At 39.5% G+C, this 21137-nt stretch overlaps 1 protein-coding gene across 1 annotated transcript; it reads left to right on the forward strand.

Moving 5' to 3' along the window:
- Positions 1-339: 339 nt before the first annotated feature.
- On the forward strand, positions 340-20415 carry myrf (myelin regulatory factor). The gene is given in 27 exon segments (XM_054619463.1): positions 340-385; positions 9013-9103; positions 9233-9462; positions 9465-9531; positions 10059-10120; positions 10859-11081; positions 11157-11257; positions 11419-11533; positions 12379-12574; positions 12669-12745; positions 12838-12948; positions 13043-13133; positions 14078-14278; positions 14556-14664; positions 15079-15188; positions 15269-15429; positions 15555-15627; positions 15719-15801; positions 15906-15974; positions 16389-16456; positions 16599-16673; positions 16751-16981; positions 17159-17252; positions 17422-17484; positions 17840-17945; positions 18124-18198; positions 18334-20415. Coding segments are annotated over 27 exon segments (3009 nt in total). The 3' UTR covers positions 18415-20415.
- The last annotated feature ends 722 nt before the right edge of the window (positions 20416-21137 follow it).

Here is a 21137-nt window from a genome sequence, read left to right on the forward strand (position 1 = left end):
CCTTCAGACTTTGTTGTTTTTGGTTTAGTTTAGTTTAGTTTAGTTAGTTTAGTTTATTATGAAGCTGCTGGCTGACAGCAGTGAGAGCTCGTTGTGTTCTCCGTTGTTCCTGTCGGCTCCTTAATGAACTAAACACCTCAGAGGATATATAGTTACATATATAGTCCTATATAGTTATAGGAGCTGAGAGACTTCAGGAGACAGAAGTTGGATTTAAGTGAAACAACAGAACAGAACCTGGAGTCAGACATGTGTATCTGAAGGTTTCCCCGATCCGAATAGATCTGGTTCGGACAGGGGAACGTTAACGGATGGATCTTTTATGCGGGACCTGCTAGGATGGACGTGGTAGATGAGACAGAAGCGTTACAGAGGTTCTTTGAAGGTAGGAAAGTCTTATTTATATTATTAATACATTTCATATTAAATCAATGTGCAGAAAAATGATACTAAAACGAAAAAGGTGTAATTTATGTGACTTTTACAACCACTTTGACCTCTAAATGATTTGTTTAAGTGATGAAATACATAGAACATTACTTTATTATCACTTAAACATTTGATAACGTCAGTGTAGTTAATGTATAATAATGTTAAATATAGTTCAGTGCTTTTCAGATGCACAACACGTATAAGGTGGTTAACATCCCATAATAGTAGCTCTGATGTTGAGTGATCTTATAGGCTGTTTGGTAAAAGTTTCCAAAACATAAAGTCCACTTCACTGTTTTTCACTTCAACTTTTTTTCTCGGCTGTCCATCTTTAAAAAAAAGAAAAAGAAAAAGAAAAAGAAAGCAGGAGGTTTAACTGGTGAGAGGAGCAACAGTGCTGCTGATGGGTAACAGATCCAGTTAAACGGGGAATCCTAAGAAAGCGAGCTGGAGGAGGGTGGGGTTAGGGTGGGGTTGAGGGTGGTGTTGAGGGTGGAGGTTTGAGGGTGGGGTTGAGGGTTGAGGGTGGAGGGTGGGGTTGAGGGTGGAGGAGGGTGGGGTTGAGGGTGGTGCAGGAATTCAAGTGAAGATAAATGGTGTGTTTTGGGTGCTGTGGCTCAATGTGCCTCAGAGACAGACGTGAGCAGTGGGATGTAGTGTTGCTCATCATAAGCAAACAATCAGGCTGATTATTACATGCTATGACTTTAAATTATTTACATTTTAGTTACCAATCTTTTTTCAACATATACTAAAAGAGTTTGTTGGTTTCTTCTCTAATACATCCTAGTTTACCAACCTGTTGTTGTGTGACTTAAAGATATTGACTGAATTGCGTTCAGATAATCTGTCACAATTGGAGAATATTCATGACATTGTGAACATTATTCTCTCAATCGTATTCTTGCAGTAAGTTTCATCTTTTTCGGGCAAAACAATTGCATTTTCTCACATTTGTTTGAAGAGATTTTTTTAAACTTTGCTCTGTGATTTACAGCTCACCACATAATTCACTTCTTACTAATTTGTTTTTCTTAAAAAAACTTAATGTCAAATGTTCCAGAAGTCAAGTGCACATAAAACACATACTGTGGTTTATGTATAATAAGTTATCTGAAGAGAGACTTAACACTTGATTATAGTCTACGCAAAGTGTTGACTTAAATATACACAGCCATCTATGACTGTCAGATGTTCCTTGCCACTTGGACAGGAATTTAGTGTGTTTACATTCTTGCTTTGGGAGTAAGGGCGATGTTCTTACTTTGGCCTTATTTCAGCCACTTTTGCTTGGACTAAAATGTCAACTTGTCCATGAGAAGTATACAGTAGATGCCGCCTCAGATGCTAAGTTTTCTATTAAACTTACTCCTTCTCTTAACTAACCCGAGTGATATCGAACTCATTATATCTCTCTCAGATCTCAGACTCAGGCCTTTTGGTAAAAGACCTTGAATTTGTGACAAAAAGTAAGATCATGAGCCTTCAGTTTTATATAATTGATAATTAGTGTCCGTGTTCATATCGCCCTTTATCTGAAAGAGACACACGCTCACACAGAAGCACACACATGCACCGAATAATGGATTTTGGCACTGGTGAACTATGTTTTTATAGGATTAGTGAAATATGTATACATTCACGCTAATGCACAGTGTACATTCCTGGCATAGCCCTAGTGGCTGTTAAAACACAATGAGGTGAGACTGGTGTTTCTCCTCAAGTATTTGGCCTTCCCCAGCGCTCGCTCTCTCTGACTCCATTAGAGTGACAGTGAGCAGACAGGGTGAGGAGGTGAGATAGTGCAGACTCAGGGTGGAGAGGGACTGACCTGTTGAGAGAAACCCAGTTAAACCACAAACCTCCCCCAAAACTTGACCTTCTCCTCTCTGACTCACTTAGACAACAGTCGCTCACACGAGCACAGAGCCGTGTTTGCACATAAAAGAATCATGACATTCATTGCTGTTGTGTTGTGTTAATCTAAAGTAATGCCCCGTCCTAAAGCTCTTGATTAAACGGTGACCCACACTGCCAATGATACATTTTCAGCACATCTTGAAGACAAACTCATTGTAATTGAAACATTCATGTGCCATGTTCTCCAGATTACATATGCAGACAATACGTTTTTTCCACTGCAATAAATGTGGATCCAGCAGACATAAGACTGCATATATATATATATATATATATATATATATATATATATATATATATATATATGTATATAAACTAGTATATAAACTAGAATAAGCATCTACAGCCAGTGCAGTGTCTCAGTAAGGCTGTACTTAGCCGAGCTTTGAGGTAAACGCTAACATCAGAAATAGGGCTGCAACTGACAATTACTTTCACTTTCAATTTATCTGCGTACCATTTCTTGATTCATTTTTTGGTCTGTAAAAATTTCCATCAAAATTGTCCTAAATTTGTCCACTAAACAGTCCAAATGCCAAAAATATGCAGATAAAAACCATATAAGACAAAGATACCAGTACATCCTCACAATTGAGAAACTGGAACCAATGGAATTTTGCAGTTTTGCTACAAAAAATTACTCTTAACCATTGTCCAAGTAGCTGCTGTTCAACTTGCTGATGAATGATTAGTTATTTGTATTTTGCTGTAGTCAGAATGCTAACATGCTTACAATGACATTTTTCTAAAATGCTATAATGTTTACCATGTTCACCATCTTAGTTAAGTATGTTGGCATAATAACATTTGCTAAGAAAGTACAACTGAGGCTGAGGGAACGTTAACCAAAGTATTGAATGAAGTATTGACCTGATGTTGGCGCTAGAGGATCACTTAGGCTGTTTAACTTAATATTGAGGAGGGCATGAATGTTTGATTTTACGACAATTCATCCAGTAGCCTCCAAAGTATTTACCTCGTGGTGGCTCTAGGTGTGTAAACGTCAGGGAATCACCAAAGTCATTAGGATTCGTCCTCTGGGGAACATGAATGTTTGTGCCAAATTTCACGGCAATCAATCCAATAGTTGTCAACATATTCCAAGGGGGAAAAAGGATCCGGAGCACACTGATTGATTTGCAGCCTTTGGTGCAAATACTTTAACTCTAACGTGTCTTCATCTGATTCACACATTCTTACTGCAGATTGCCCTTAAAAGATGAACAACGCATCACACGTGTTACTATATAAAAATTCCTATTAAGTCCTGCTGCACTCCCACAGTAGTTGTGAATCACGGATGGGAAGGCTGTCTTCCATCTTGGAAAACGGAGCGAAGTTTGGACAGTTCCTCTGATTTACAGGTTTAGCAGTGAACTGCAGCTGGAGGTATGTATTGTTTTTGAGCAGCCAGGCTTACAGTGCTTACGCATAGGTTTCATTATTCATTGTTGTGCCTCACTCCCATCAGTACTCAATGCCAACTGAGTAATCCTCAACTGGTGCACGTTGTTTGTGGTTGACCTGGACTTCAGGAGATTAATTCACTTTTTTGTGTTTGTGTGTGTGTGTGTGTGTGTGTGTGTTTGTGTGTGTGTGTGTGTGTGTGTGTGTTTGTGTGTAATAACTTTGAGAAAGGCTGTTAAGAGGAAAACATGCAAAGGGATGTTTGTGTAACCAGACATATGTAACCCAAACACAGTCACGATAACTGCAGGTGTTTGTCAGAGTTGCTGTCTAAAATTTGATAGTTTTAAACAAAAAAAACATTTTTTATTCATTTAGATGGACTGTTCATTTGGCTGCCTCAATTCTGAATTCTGAGCATTATCATTTTGAGGTTATTAGCCAAATGTTCCTCTTCTTCTGCTTCTTCGTGTGGCTCAACATTTTTTTTCTTGTATCTATTCTACTTTTTGCCTCTTCTTCCTTTATTCCCTCCTCTTCTTTTTCATCCTTGATGTCTTCTTCACCTTCTTACATTGTCTCTCTCTCTCTCTCTCTCCCACCATGCTCTGTAATTCTGTGGAGAACCCACATAGGCAGCGTTAGGTTTTTTTCCAGCCTCTCTTCGTGTCCGGGTCTCAGCCTTGTCACTGCTGTAATCTCCTGAGCCAGGTCCGCCGGTGTGACCAGTGCTTGTGTGCGACAAGGCTGTGTGTGGTAGCCTGGTACAGCCTTTTCTCATGACTGGGGAATAATCCTCATTATAACACTCGCCGTGCCTCTCACACACACACACACTTGCACACATATGCTTTTAGACATAGGCATGCACGCGCAGACACACACACACACACATTTGTTACTCTAATCTGTGGCTCTCAGGTCTAGAGAAGAAAGTCTTTCAGCCCGAGTCGGGAAACATGTGAAAAATTAGAGAGGAATTGTTCTTCTCATCTTCTGTTTCAGGTGCTTTCATCTCAAGGACATCAACATGCTTTGGCTACGCGCAGGTACTCTGCCGCTCTGTCCGCTCTGCTTCTCTGTAGCTGTGATTTATTCCCTGCCTGATGAGGGGCTTTCTATTTGTATTCACTTCTTGAATAATGTCTGCGTCATAGTGATGCTCTTTACTCTTTCACCAGTAACCCTGTCTTGTAAACAAATGGAGAAGGTCTGTAACTCTCAGGCTATAAGTCAGAGATCTCTTTCACTTTCTAGGGTAGATTTGACACATTTCCTTTCCTTTCATTTACTATTTGTGTGTGTATGTGTGTTAAATTGTACATTGTAGGACAATACATGTAGTGTGTGCATCTTGTAGAACAACTGAGAGATTGTTTGCTCGTTTACATTGATTATAATGACATCACTAAGATCCGTCAAGTTATTCTTAGTTGATTTTCGTGCTAATTATCTCCAAAAGTATATTGAGATAAAGGACATAACTGTTAATTTACTTTAAATATCTACCTTTTATACTATACCTTGAATGATTCTATAAACATCTGTTTTAATGTGGTTGCAAAACTTTGAATTATTATTAATAGTTCAGTATATAAATTGATGTTAAATCTCTTAGAAAGTGTATTCACTTGTGGTACTATATGTGTGTATATGTGTTGTTGGTGTGCAGCCAAGTTCATTCAGGTCTAATGTTTGAAAATCAGATGGACTTTGTTCCTCTTCTGAAGGTGTTTAATTATTAACACACATATGTTAGTGCTTACAAATCTCATCTGAGGCAAAACATCTGTGTAAAATTTAGTTTTGTTCAGTTTTTATGTTCCCCCAAATCTGTTTTTTTGCCTGTATGTGGCCTTAATAATAGTTATCACAACTCTACACTAGGATAATTACATTATACACAAATTTTTGTAAAATAACTATGAAAGGAAAATGAAATGCTGTGCGTCTGATTGACGATATCAGTCAAATCATGTTTAATGGGCACTCAACACTCTTGGTCCTGTGTGTGAGTTGATTTTAGATTATTACTCTGCTGACAACCCAGGCATTGAAATGGTGGCATAACACGCTCATACACACACACACACACAAACAAACACACTTATGCTAACAGGCATACACACACGCGCACACACACACACACACACACACACACACACACACACACACACACACACACTCCCCTCTCAGCCTAATCTCTCAAAAGGCCAGTCTGTATCGAAGTTGGACTGACAATCATTTCACTGTTCCTTGTTGAACACAGCTGGACAGAGAAACACAAAGAGGGTGGGGAATTTACACATCCAGATCACAGCAACTTAAACTTAACTGATTCCGTGATTTGGAGGTTACACTTACTTAATTTATGTTTCTTTTATTCTTTACCCACACCGAATGGAATAGCATTTAATGACAGCATGACCCATAGCTTTCCTTTAATCATTACAAATGTGACATGTCACACTGTAAAGGCAAAAACTCACTTGTTTGTAGAAGTTTAAAAAAAAGGGGAAAGTAGTAATACACTGATCCAACTTCAGTCCCAATACCTGTAACTGGCAGCTTTAGGTAACTTCTGATACCGAGTACCGATCCGATAACGGTGACTGGGATCAGGCTTGACTTAAACATTGCTTTCCTCACTTTGTAAAACAAAATGTAACAAGAAATACATCTAAATTTACTGAATTGTTATCCATAACAACACAAACATATAAATGAATTAATTAGATCGGCCCTTTTGTCATCAATATCCGATACAGCTGTTTGAGTAAGTATCAGCCCAAATTTCAACATCGTATTGGATTGATGCTATGCTGATGTTTTATTTTTATTGTAGGGCCTTGGCTTCGAGAGTTTGGAAGGCCATGTATTTTATTTTACATTGTTATTTGTTTTTTGTAACACATCTGTCCAGAATACATGTGATTTTAACTCACCAATCAAATCGCACTTCCACGGTGTAGTCTGACATTCACTCACCCTATGAATATACCAAATCATTTTCTCCTTTCAGTGTTAGCTTTGTTTCCACATAGGTATCAACTAAACTAACTTTGTTTTTATCAGTTGACTATTTTTCAGTAATATAACTAGTATGAATATAGGCAGATCGTTATAGCGAGGTTCAGCTCATTGTTTATCTGTCCGGCAAACAGCAGTTAAAGAGCCACATATTTCCATCAGGGGTTGGTAGAGACCAAAGACAGAGCTGAAATAAAGGCATCAGGCGGACAGAGACACACCTCCAAATGAATGAAGATATTCCTCCCTAACTGCTGGATGTGAAAATGAGAAACTATTACAAGAGAGAATAAGAGACTTGATTTTCGATCAAAGTTTTGAGTACTGCCATTTTTTTACTTAAACTGAACTGCCTGGTCTTGGACTTCTTTAGGAAACCTGATTACAGTCCTGTTTCATATACTGCCTGTAGGTTTTTCCCTCTCTTATTCCATCCTTGAACATCAAACTTGTATTCTGTCCTTTTTCCCCCCGCTTTCCTCAACCTCCATCTATCTACCCTCCCCTCTCCCATCATCTCTCTATTTTTCGTTATCAGGCCTGCCAGCTTAAATTTACTGCCTATTTGGGTGGGGTGCACATCTGGATCTTATTTAAGGGGAACCATCCTGCTTTTCTCCCCTTGCACTGGCACATTTTAAGAGACATTAACCATCTGCTTCTTTACAGAGAAGAAAACCAGTCAGTGTAAATATGCTAGTTTTCTCCAAAAACATTGGTAATGTGGGAATGTACAATGTTAAGCAATATCATTTGGGGTGTTCTTGTTCTAATTAGTCAGGGACAAGTAGTTTGGTTTGTGGATTTAATGATTTAAGTTGTAAAATGTTGATCAACTCTGTGCCGATGTGACAAAGCAAATATTAGTCCCGAGATGATATGGTCCATTTAATCGTTTGTGGTGATCAGTAGCAGTGGGTGGAGAGGAATAGTTGAGGAACTGTGACAATTCAGTTGCACTTTTGATGAAAAGTAGAGCATTAGTGCAATACAAAAAAGAGGGAAAAGGAGAATCTTTTCCATTGCTAACACAAAAATTCTTTGCATTCCCAACTGAGTAGCTGCTTAATCTATCAGAGAACGTGTGTGTGTGTGTGTGTGTGTGTGTGTGTGTGTGTGTGTGTGTGTGTGTGTGTGTGTGTGTGTGTGTGTGTGTGTGTGTGCGTGAGAGAGAGAAAGGAATAAAAAAAAAAGAGAAAGACTGGGGTTGCCTGCCCACCCACTATATACCAGGTCCTTACCCTCTGCTACACCCCCCGTCATGCTCCCCCTCTCCTCCCTCACTCTGTTTCAGCATCTGCAGGCTGGGACAACCTGTGACAGTTTTAAAGAAAATGCATCTTTCTCTCATGTAACATTTACGTTGAATGGAAGTTATAGGGAAAGTCAGTTTATATAAAGGGATGTATTATTTTTTTAATAAATGAATAAGCAAGTCCTTGTTCTGCATGTTGGTGTTTTAAAGATTAAGTGGGGTCATGTGTTTGGGATTTGTGAGGCTTTGGCTATCAAAGGGTGAAAATGACCCTGGGGTGAAGTAAGGGGAGCATTAGGGTACAATTATGAAATAACTAATATATATGCTATATCATTATATAAAAATATTTTAAATCACGCCACACATGATGATCTTTTAGATTTCATTCATCTTTATGATAAATGTCAATTGTAGTGAACAAAGAAAACGGAGAAAAAGGTTTTGTATAAGTTTCGTATCTTTTAGTCATTTATGATTATTATTAAAAATGTTTACGTTGGTAGCTAAGGTACAAAACAGTAACTTTTTACCAGAGGCATTCCAGTATGTATGTGTAAGATATTAGAGACACTGAATCATCAGTGTGTGATCTGTAATGTTGACTACTAACATATTTAGACTGTTGGTCACTCCTGTAACCTTTATCTTTAAATGATCAGAAATCAGCTCTTTTTTTTTTTTTACATAATCTTAATTATATGTTCAGCAAAATATTGTGATTTTTTCTGATATAAATACATTGACAAAATGTAATCAGGTTATTTGAAGTATACAAAAAAAGCTATAAACGATAAACAAACTGAGTTAATATTATGTCGTTTGATAGATAGATTGTCTTTCAACATATGCTTGTGTGTAAACTAGAGCTATTGTAGCAGTGTATGGAGTTGCCAAGAGATTCCCATTGCTAATTCCCAGATGCTCTCCATCTCCCGTCTGTGTTCCCGACCCTCCCTTCATCACAGGTCATGATATTATCAGCTCTCTGGAGCCAGCCAACATTGACACCAGTATCCTGGAAGAGTACATCAGCAAGGAGGACGATAGCACTGACATGTCAGTAGGGACTCCAAACCGACCCAGCAACGTCAAAACAACATGCACCAACCGAATCAGATCATGTCGTTACAAAGGAATTTGTTTTTTCTGATAAGGCTAATCCCTTTTTCGTCTTCTTTCTCCCAGCTGTTTCTCAGAGGTCCACAGCACCCCGGGACCAAATTACTCATCTCCCCAGGCAGGAGTGTCCTCCGCTGGGGGGTTGGTGTGTGGTGTGAGCCCTCCTATTCCACTGCGCCAAGGAGCCCCTCCGCCTGGGCCTCCTAACTGTCAGAACGCCTACCCCCCAGGTCCATCCCTGGGCCTCCGACACAACTACCTCTGCCTGGGACAGCAGCAGCAGCAGCAGCAGCAGCAGCACACCAACACCACCAGCAACAGCAGGCACACGTCAAGCCTGAGCACAGGGGCCATTACGCTCCAGGGTAAGCACAACACCACAGAGGAAGATGGATAAAGGTACAAAAATGATAAAGTATAGAATGAGCTGATACCTAGGTATGTTCAAGAGATGGTCAAGATTCTCCCACAACTCTCAGTTTAAACATGAAATCAGGCAGCAAATGACATTTTTTTGCATGCAATGAAACCACACACACCCTACTAAGGGGCCCATTATGCAATCACATACTTGATTTAGCATCATTCGTACAAGTAAAACACTAGCTGGTCAAGAGGGGGAGGGAGACTGATAACAGAAGGAGAGCAAGAGTCAAATTACATCCTGCAAAAAAAAATCCTGACGCGCACAATCTTGTGTAAAGAACGTGTACACTTACTCTGATCCCAAAGGAGAGTTTCTCCCTTTAATATAATGGCAGTTTAGAAAATAAGAAGGAAATACGAGGAAGGCTTCCCAACTTCAAGCATGGTATTACTTTAAGGATTTTTATGATTTGAATGTAAAATATTACTGTTTTTGTAAATATAACATCTTCGCCCTTTTTTTTAGGACACTACCTGAGTCCCCTCCAGACTCCAGCTCAGAGCCGTACTCTCCTCAGCAGGTGAATGGTAAGTGACACATATTTATTTTGTGAACCTCCTCATTTCCTCAACAATGTGTGGAAAGAATGTGACAAACAGCCAACAAAAGAGAACATATAACAGACAGATACTGTGCTTTAATCTGTAGACTGCAGACACAGAGTCAGAGGAAGCCACTGATTCATCCAAGGTGTATGTGGGTTACATTCAAATCAATATATGTTACTTATCACTTTGTTGTATTTGAACAGAGGGTAAGACAAAAAAAAGTTCATGTGTAAACCAATCAATATATTGAATGCAGCGTGTATCTGTCATTTATTAATCCACAGTTTAAACAATTTGTCTGGAAAATCGATTTTATGAACTACATCAAATTTTATGAACTCAGCTTTATAAGCTTTAATTTCAAGTGTTTCTACACAGAATGAACCAGCGTATGTTTGGTTTGTTTCAACATACAAGTTAAACACCAACAGTACTCAAAGTCATTACGTACTTCTTGCCACTCACACACCTGTGTTGTTCTCGCCCATTAGTAAAAAGGTGTGGAAGAGTGTTATCTGATGGGCATCCCTCCAGTTCTCCAGTTTGAAACAATGGAGAATACCTTTAGCTAAGTTTAGAGGGAGGTAGAATAAACTGCAGTCTGAAATGCAGACTAACGGATCAATCTTAAGGAGAGAAAGCTGCAGCCTGTGTGTGATCGAGTTTATTTGGAAAAATCGTGTAGATATTATGCTCCTTCCTCGTTGTGTCTTTTAGATCCTCACATGATCAGGACCATGACACCAGAGAACATGTGTCACATGACTCCAACGCCACCCCTCCCACCACACGGGCACTATCCCAGCATGCATCGGGACATGTACCTGAAGCCTGAGCCCATGATATCACAGTATCCCATCGGCCCAGCTACAAGCGGAAGTGGAGACATGCAGCAGACTCAGATGCTCCATCAGCTGCTGCAGCATCCTCAGGGCCAGGAGTGAGTTGTACTGGAATGATGGGAAGGAGAACAAATATGCTCAACCTTTAATAGTGTTACCATTTCTTCACACAGCAACATCCCCGTTCACCAGGCCAAGAAGAGGAAGCACTCCGAGTCTCCCAACAGCACCCTCAATTCCCAAATCCTCACAGGTATCATCAAACAAGAACCAGGTAGGCAGGCATCTTTCTTTTCTTGCTCACCTCCTCTACCTGATGCTCACCTGCTCTTACCTCCCCTTTAACTTTTGCACAGATTAACACTTTTACAGCACAGTTGCAGACATTCTTAGCCTTCCACTGTCTCGTTTTAATTGCCAATCTGTTTTTCACAGGTTTAATGCAAGATGCAGACAACTCCTACATGGACCCAAACTATCAGTGCATCAAGTGGCAGCCTCACCAGCAGAACAAGTGGACACCACTGTATGACGCAAACTGCAAAGAGCTGTGGGTGGAATTTATTTTGGCATGTCTGTACATCTTGAGCTGGAAGCACTCTGCTGAGAGCCAAAAATTTTATAATTGGTGAAATGAATAATTCAACAAAGTATACAGCGGGAGTGGCAAAGGAATAGCAGGGTTGCAAAGGTCTACAAATTCCTCAGAGGTGAGCTGCGCGGGGGAGTGAACGAGGGAGTGAACAGCGTTAGGAGGGGGTAAAGGGAGAAATTAGTGTACACCTACTTTTGCAATGCCAAAATAAAAAAATAAAAAGGTTTAGATAGGGAGGAAGGTTAAAATGAACTCACACGACCTTTCAGATATGATATCAAAACCAACTGGTTGCCCATCACAACTTGTATCACACTACACCTACGTAAAGGCCCAGCAGGTTTTCATTTGTTTTAAATAAGATTTATTAAGTCTTTCAGACGATCTCAGTCATCAGTGTCAGAAAGTAATGGCAAAACAAAAGGCGTAACTCAGATGCAGGGGCGCAGGGGCCTCTAACAATGAGGAAACGTTTAAAAGTGACTTTTATGTTAGCATCACAAGAAAATAGTTGGAGTGTCAGTCACAATCTCCATTTTAGCTCCCCACATAGATTGTGAAATATTGTCCATTTCTTTACCAAATAACATGTATTGAATATGTTCTGTCCACATATGTATTTCTCTGAGGGCTTGGACCTAAATTCATATGAAAGCCCCCTGTTATATAGTCAAGAGTCTCCCCCTGGTGATGGCTCAGAACTCTGCATTGTGCAGCAGTTTTTCCACTTTTCTAACACGAAGAAAGTGAGCTTTCTTTTCACATTATTCATGTGTCACAATCTCTTTCCTTGTCTTTAGTCCAATGCCGACCTACCGTGTTGATGCTGACAAGGGCTTCAACTTCTCCTTGGCCGATGATGCTTTTGTTTGCCAGAAGAAGAATCATTTCCAGGTCACAGTGTATGTAGGCATGCTGGGAGATCCCAAGTACATCAAGACAAGTGACGGCCTGCAGCCCATCGACTGCTTCTATCTCAAACTCAACGGAGTAAAGGTGCGCAGAGGAAAAGTATGAACATGACATTCAACTTGACAGATAATTAGCCCTACAGTATTTAGTTTTATTTGATTTCTCTCTTCATTGGCAGGTGGAGGCAGTGAATCAGTCTATCAGCGTGGAGCAGTCACAGTCTGACCGCAGCAAGAGACCATTTAAGCCAGTGCTGTGAGTTTAATCACTTTAACGGACAGATTCTCGAATCAGTATAAACCGTCAGTAGTAGGATTTTTTAAATAATTGTTGTTTTTTTCTCCCAGGGTCACCCTGCCCTCAGAGCAGGTCACAAAGGTCACAGTGGGGCGGCTCCACTTCAGTGAGACCACAGCAAATAATATGAGGAAGAAGGGCAAACCAAACCCTGACCAGAGGTGAAAGACTTGCCGTCATATGTAAATATATGATTCACTGTGATCCGGTCAAAGCTCCAGTACTCACATACTCCTGATGTTTTTGTGCGTGCAGGTATTTCATGTTGGTTGTTGCGCTGCAAGCTCAGTCCCACAGTCAGAGCTACACTGTGGCTGCTCAAGCGTCTGAGAGGATCATCGTCAGGGTAACGTCTGGCCATGTCTGTCTGCCTCCTACAACAATCATATCCCTTCTGAATGTGACACCTTTGGTCTACTTTACATAACTTTCTGTACTTTAAAATCACTGTGAATCTCAACATCTTCTCCAATGACTGTCTTTTCCTCCTTTTATCTGTGTGGCTGTAATTCCCAGCACACCTACTGTTACTGTATGCTCCAATATACACTGTAAGCTGTGCTGTGAAAACCATGTCTCTTCCAAACTTCAACCTTTTGCGAGCGAGGAAAAACAACCTTGTTTAATTATGATAATTATCTTAACCCCATAAATCAACATCTGACCTAACAGTTGATCAAAAGAAAGAAAGATGGAGATAAATGGTTTTCACTGGACAGCAATGGTTTTACTCTTACTCCAGATGTGTAAAACATGGATTTACAGTGTAAAGTTAACTGCATAAGCTAAAGAAGTATTAGAGATATTTGAAAGCTACGCAGTTATACACCTTTAGCCAATGGGCTGAGACCACATTTTAGTAAATTATTTTGTTTATTTTGTAAATTATACATGACTAAGCTTTAAGGTCCATATTTTGGGTAATATCCCTGTTTACTTTCTTGTCTTATATCCGTCTCTGACCAACAAAACAAAATCAACAAATTCTGCTTAACAGCACCTGTAATGCTAACTTGTTTTACGGGGTGTTATGTGTTAGACTAATTCTTAACTGGGTGTGTGCAGAGCACCTCCTGGAGTATCTACTGCTTGTCTCAGAGAGCAGAAAATAGTATTGATCTTCTCATTTACCTCTCGGCAAGAAAATGTATTCTCTAGAATTTTAAAACAATTCTTAATAACTATAATATTTTGACATTATAAATATTTTGATCTTTTTTTGGCACATATTTTAGAAACATCTGAACTACTATTTGTCTGTGCACCGTCTCCTTTGTCTCCTTGTTACAGGCATCCAACCCAGGCCAGTTTGAAAGTGACAACGAGGTGCTGTGGCAGCGTGGCCAACTGCCAGACTCAGTCTACCACCACGGGAGAGTTGGCATCAACACCGACCGGCCGGACGAAGCCCTTGTTGTCCATGGCAACCTGAAGGTCATGGGCTCAGTGGTACACCCGTCTGACATCAGGGCCAAAGAAAATGTCCAGGAGGTCAGGATGACACTCAGTGTGTATGTATATGGGTGTGTGTTTGGGCATGTAGTGCGTGTGCGTGTGTTTCCAAACTGTCAGTGTGTCATTGTGTGACTTGTGTGCTTGTCATCATGTATCATCATCCAAATGCCCGTGCTCAGCACAGCTGACTGTGCAGTTTAACTCTGAGTTTTGTCTTTTCATTGTACTTGATCCAAGCATTTTCATCTGCAACATGGACATTGTGTTATCATACCATCTGCGTGGTCGTCATTGTCATTCTGTCTGTGTGTAGGTCGACACTACAGACAATTTGAAACGGATTTCTCAGATGAGGCTGGTCCATTATCAATACAAGCCTGAGTTTGCTGCCTGCGTGGGCATAGAGAACACTGCAGAAACTGGTAACAACTTCATAAATAACACATTAAATGTTTGCCTCCATCATCTCCATTTCTTTGTGAACTGCACATCATGTTATCACCGTAATGCTCAGAGATCTCTTTGATGATAAGCGGTAATTGCAGATTCTTTCTGGATTTTATTTCCCAGAGATTGCGACTTGTGACTTTTCCTGGGACTGTCGCTATTGACATACAGTTCTTAATACTGCAAATGCAGGGCCCTTCATCAGTGGGTCATAGGCTCAGTTGTGTTACCTCATTCAGGATAAGATTGTGACTTAAAATACATTCATTTAAATGAAAAATCTACAAGATGATTGCTTTAATATTTGCTCCAGATGTGTCTTGTATCTGTGTACCCGTCATGCTTTAGCTGCTCTTATTCACTTCAGCCTCTGTTATATCCTCCTGCAGGAGTGATCGCTCAAGAGGTTCAGAAAATCTTGCCTGAAGCAGTGAAGGAGGGGGGTGATGTGGTGTTTGCCAATGGAGAAACTATCCCCAAATTGTTAGTTGTCAACAAGGTAATGAAAACACAGAAAACAAACAGCACACACAGACATCACTTCCATACACACTCACAGCTCTCCCTCTTATTTCAAAGGACCGTATCTTCATGGAGAACGTGGGAGCGGTGAAGGAGCTGTGTAAACTGACAGACAACCTGGAGACTCGTATAGACGAACTGGAGCGCTGGAGCCGCAAACTGGCCAAGCTGCGTCGTCTTGACAGCATGAAGAGCACTGTGAGTGGAAGCACTGTCAGGTGAGGGCAATGAGCAGAAGTCGCCTCAAATTTGGGCTTCAAGGCAGGTGTTACACATGGACAAGATAATCTTGTGTGATTATAAAATCATTTATAAATTACTTATGTTTTTGTTGTCCATGTAGCCAATCAGGGAGTTATTTCAGCAGAACAGGAAGTGGCCCACTCAGGAAGAAGCCTGTCAAACCTGGAAGCAAGGTCTGTGATGATAATTATGTATTTTACCAGTGTTATAAGGTACCGGCAGGTTTACAACTTTAATGTAATCTGTGTTATTTTTTTATTGCAGAATTCGGTTTCGGATCAAGGCTGCATTAGCCAGAGGTTCATGCAGGGAACCATCCTGGCACTGGTCATCGTCATGGCCTTCAGGTTAGACTGAACAAAATGTGTTTCGGGAGGGATTGGTGGGTAAATGAAAGAATCAACTTCATCTGCGTGCAGTAGTGACATGATCTTTATTTGCCCCCCCACAGTGTTATTTCCATGTCCGTCCTTTATGTGTTGACTCTTCACCACAGAGGAGTCGTAACAGAGAAAGATGGGTATGTGCTTTTGAAGGAGAAAGACACTTAAGCTTTAAAGTGAAATAAATCAAATTTCCTCTTCTCCCTTAACTTCTTTCCATATAATCTGTTCCTGCTTTCTGTAGCTATGTTCCTTCCTGTGTTCTCTACATCTCTTGGATGCCAATCTTCACTGCCACTGTAACTTTCTGTCCACCTGTCTGCCCATGGTACGCGTTCAACACCTGCCTTTCTTGCTACTTCATTGTTTCATTTTCTGATCTATTCTTTCTGTCTTATCTTTGATTGCTTAGTTGGGTTTGTCTTTTTTGTCTTAAAGGAGATCATGAGTCACGTATCCAAACACTATAAAATCAACTTGATTTTGAATGTCTCATTATTTACCCAAAGCATGCTCTTGACTTGACCTGTACTGCCATCTGCTTGGTGCAGGTCCAGAGCTGCACTGGGATCCTCACGCAGTGGTTCATATACTCCATTGTCCACCACGCCTGCACCAGGTGAGTGGATTGACTGACCACATAATTAAGTTTGGTAGTTTTGAATAGCACAGTAATCACCAAGCTCCCTTAGGGCATAGAGAAGGTAAGCACATTTTACATAGATCTGATCCTTTTCTTTAATTTCTCACAAATCCTGCAGCTTGCTGTTCAACTACAGCCATAAACAACCAATCAGCTACAGTTGTGACATTGAGTAACAACCAATCCACACCAGGTAAGTAAATAAATATGAGATGTTTTCCTGTAGTGTACAGTTGTCTTCAATGCAGATTAATTGTCTTACTTCTCTAGATTTAGGCAGCCCGGTTCCAACACCAGGACCCATTAATAAGAAGGCCAAGTCCAGACCAATGGACAAAGACAGCCGCAATAAATACCGTCTGAGTCACACCTCAGCACCTTTGTACTTTGCCAAGTCCAAAAGGCCAGCAACCACAGACCAGGGTGAAATGGGAGCTACCAATCGTCTGCCTCCAGGTCAGCAGCCGCTACCACGCAGACAGCGCAGCCTACACACAAAGGGTAAATCCACAAACACAGCCCAGACTCGGCACTTTCTTCGCCCATATAATATGCAGTATGCAAACACAGTGAAGCCAGGTGTTTGACAACAGCAAACAAAGCTTATCTACATACTGTACAACGGAATGCTAAAGTATGGGTTCGGCGCTCATAGTGCAGCTTTTCTTCCTTTTGCAGGAGGAAGGTCAGCTCCCTCTCTGACTAGTCTACATATCGTGGAGACAAACCAAGAGATCTCAGCACGAAATTGCTCCACACCTGAAAGCTGCAGGTATATGATTAAAAGTTGCACTAGTCTTGAGTTGACATTATGGGTGACAAATTAAAAAAAGTAGTTTTCCTTAAATTGATATGTCACTTCTCTTTATGTTTGCCTACACAATAACACTTTGAATTCAAGTCTTGATGCTTAATGCTGATTCTATTTATGTCGTGTCTAGCTTCACAGTATCACTCCATGGAAACAGAAATTCCTCCAAATCCCAAATCACTTTGCACATGATGTGAGTATACGAACATCACACTATCTACATGCAATGCCTTTCCTTAACGGGTCTGTAAATCCCTAGTAATGTCAAAGGAGGTTCCCTGTAAAGAGCCATGTCATTTGGCACTAAGTATCTGTTAAATAGAGACAAGCTTTAATTGGTACACTTCCAAATAAATTTGTTTTAATTAATTTCTGAACTAGCTTTACCAAACCTCAGCTGAAGATGCAGAAAAGTGCATTTGACTTTTCTCTAAAATAAGTTCCAAAGAATATTAGCAAAATTGTCAGGAAATAACAGATAAAAAAAACCAACTAAAAAAAAACCTTTCAACTGTGGCCCCCACATAAACAATAATTAATTATTTCAGGTCCAAGAAAAGCGTGTGGGTACGACAATGTGGAGCCACCAAGGGACGTTTATGCCCCAACCACAAAGAGACAGAGCTCCATGGTGGACAGAGATCATCAACAAAGGTACATAACGTTGATCTGATCCATCCTTTAATCAAAACATATTTCATTCTTTTGTCATTTTGTACAACTACAAGTATGTGAAAGTAGAATTATTATTCATCAAAACTTATTTTCCCAAGAGTGACTTATTCTGCAAATTACTTTGGCACTCATTGGATTCTTTATACTTTCCTCTAAGGGGACTCATCACCTGTGGTCAGTGCCCTTGTTGTCCTTCCAGGACATCACCTATCACTTCCGTGTCTCTCTGTCTGTGAGTAAATATGAGAAGCATTCTGTCGCTGTAGAAACCGCATGGTTCCTCTGTGTTGTATTTGATTCAATTATTGTTGTACTTAGTTTGAATAAATTCACTGACTTTTTTTCTCCACTTGCTTTTCGTTGACAGAGTGAAGTGAGCTGTGCCTCTGAAGGAGAAACCTCGTCATACTCCGACTACCATTTTCTCATTCAGAGCAGCTGTGTGTGAGAAGGCAGACAATGTGTCCTAGGGCCGTTACAATATGCCATATTTTCCCTTTGTGGTTCCATTTGTACGCTGGTGTGATGGGATAAGGTTTTGTCTCATTATTGTGCATTGTTTTTTAAGATATTCATCCAGAACAAGCTATTTACCACTGTCCCTACTGCAATCCTCTCCATATGTCTATGCATTAGGCCATCTCTTTTTGCTGTGATCACTGGATCCCTGTTAACTGAGTCCATTAGTTTTAAACTCATTTAATTGATGATCACAAAGTGTAGACTCAATACAAGCCATCATTTCTTTTTAACAGGAAGTTTTTAAATGAAGCCCAGGCTAAGATACTTAAGATGACTCTGCACACATTTTTGTCGCTTTTTTAAAATTCAATGAATCTGTATCTACAATGAAACCAGTGTCAACTGAAAACAAAAACACTTTTTATACACTGGAGAGAATATCATTGACTTCTGCTGAAGGCTTCAGTGAATGGTTGCAACTCGCACTGAAAATATACCTCGGTAGTGCACACTGGCAAATCCTGGGTCTCTACAGTGGAGCATTGTGTTTGAGGCTGCTGCAGTCGACTAGACTGTCCACTGTCTCCTCATGCAAAATCTGACTAAACACTGCACGGAGAAGGAAATGCTGTGCAGGGTTTCTTTCTCAAGTGTGACTTTGAATTAAACATCAAACTGTTACATTAACTGTTCATGCATATGCATACTATCACACAAAAAAAGCCTTATTATTGTTCCTAAAATGAAGTCATACTAATTTCAGCAGATTCACTGGAAGAAATGTGATAAGACTGGATAAGTAAACAAATCACTGGAAATAAAAATGTAGAAACACTGACAGCTCTTGGCATCTGATAGTGGAAATGCAACAAGTCCAACACTGACAATATTTCAAGAAACACTGTAATAGCTTACACTGTATTTTGCTTACTGGACAGAATGCTGGCAAGGCAATAAATGGCATAAATCATTACAGGTGCTGCCCAATCATTTCTTTAAAATGATACATCTCACTTCAGAGGCAACTCAAATGCTGCTTCAGCTATGGAAATTCTATTTTAATGGCTCGATAAAGCTGAGAGGGAGTTGCATTTATTTACGCACACTGCAGAGTTAGAAATGGATATTATACACTGGACTGTTTTGTGTATTTCTCTGTATGTTTTGAATACTTTTCCTGTGCCTTTACAATTAAGAATATGCAGTGATAACACCTTGTGTATAACTGAATTGTATGATGTTTCCTTTTTTATTATCTTTTCTCGTTTTAATGTCATTCTCCACTCACTCTCACCACCATGCTCTTTTTATGTTTGTTAAAATTTGTTGTCAAATCCATATTCCATATGTGTCTGTCTTCACAAAGAAAGACCATACTAGTATATCTTAAATGTAAAATCAATATTAAATAGGAAACAGCCATCAGACAAAAGTTTATGGAATTTATAATAATATTAAGACACTATACAATGCTTTCAGTATAATAATGATGACTTCAGTGGGTAAAGTGTACTATTTTAGCTTATTTATAACGCACCAGCTAGCATAATGAAACCACTGTAGCACTTTTTGCACTGTATATATGAACTGCTTTTGCTCTGTCCAGTGCACCAGACTCTGTTCATATACTCTGGTAGAACTGCATTACATGTAACTGTATAGCTTCATTGTGTTACTACCAATGCTCCTTTTTATCTGATATGTTTTATCATATTGTTTTTTATAGTTGATATTTTTGTGGGTTGTTGTATTATCAATAATATATTAACTTTTAGCTAATGGAGTCTGGAAATGATTGACAAGCAAGTAAACACACACACATACACCAATACATTTCTAATTTTAGCACTATTTGTCATGAGAAAATGCCATAACACTACGACTTGAGTACTTAAATATCACTACTTTATCTTTTTTGCCCATTTTATCATTACATTGTCAAAGCTTTATGTCAAAATATAAAAAAAGCCCTGTAATAATATGTAAATGCATGTAGTAAATAAATTTGTGATTGAACTTTCTGTTGTGTTTGCCAAACTGCTTCATGAGCTGAAACCAGATTGCTCATTCTATCCATGAGATGGCAGCCAAAGATGTATTAACAGTCAGATGAGAATAGAGGTAAACATTCAGCCATGAAGTTTGCCTTTGAGTTAGAGCAGCGAAGATATGCGTGCACCTCGCTGGAGTAAAGGGAAAAACTGTCACAGGCTAAAGATTTTTAGGACAAAGTACAGATTAAAAACAATTAAAAAAGATTATTTTGTGGCTCATCAATTATGATAAATTATATTAGTCTACAGTACCAGTCAAAAGTTTGGACACACCTTCTCATTCAACTACTTTGAAGAATCTAAAATATAAAACATATTCTGGTTTGTTGAGCATTTGTTTGTTTACCACATAATTCCATATGTGTTCCTTCATAGTTTGGATGTCTTCAATATTAATCTACAATGTAGAAAAAAATAAAAATAAAGAAAAACCATTGAATGAGAAGGTGTGTCCAAACTTTTGACTGGTACTGTATTTAAAAAAAAAAAAAGATCAATATTTCCCTCTTAAAAGCAGATTTTTGTGGAAATACTTAAAACTAATTAAGAACAAGTATCTCAAATATGTACTTGTGTACAGTACCAGTCAAAAGTTTGGACACACCTTCTCATTCAACTACTTTGAAGAATCTAAAATATAAAACATATTCTGGTT

This window comes from Anoplopoma fimbria, chromosome 19 (genome assembly GCF_027596085.1).
Source record: "Anoplopoma fimbria isolate UVic2021 breed Golden Eagle Sablefish chromosome 19, Afim_UVic_2022, whole genome shotgun sequence".
Classification (NCBI taxonomy): domain Eukaryota; kingdom Metazoa; phylum Chordata; class Actinopteri; order Perciformes; family Anoplopomatidae; genus Anoplopoma; species Anoplopoma fimbria.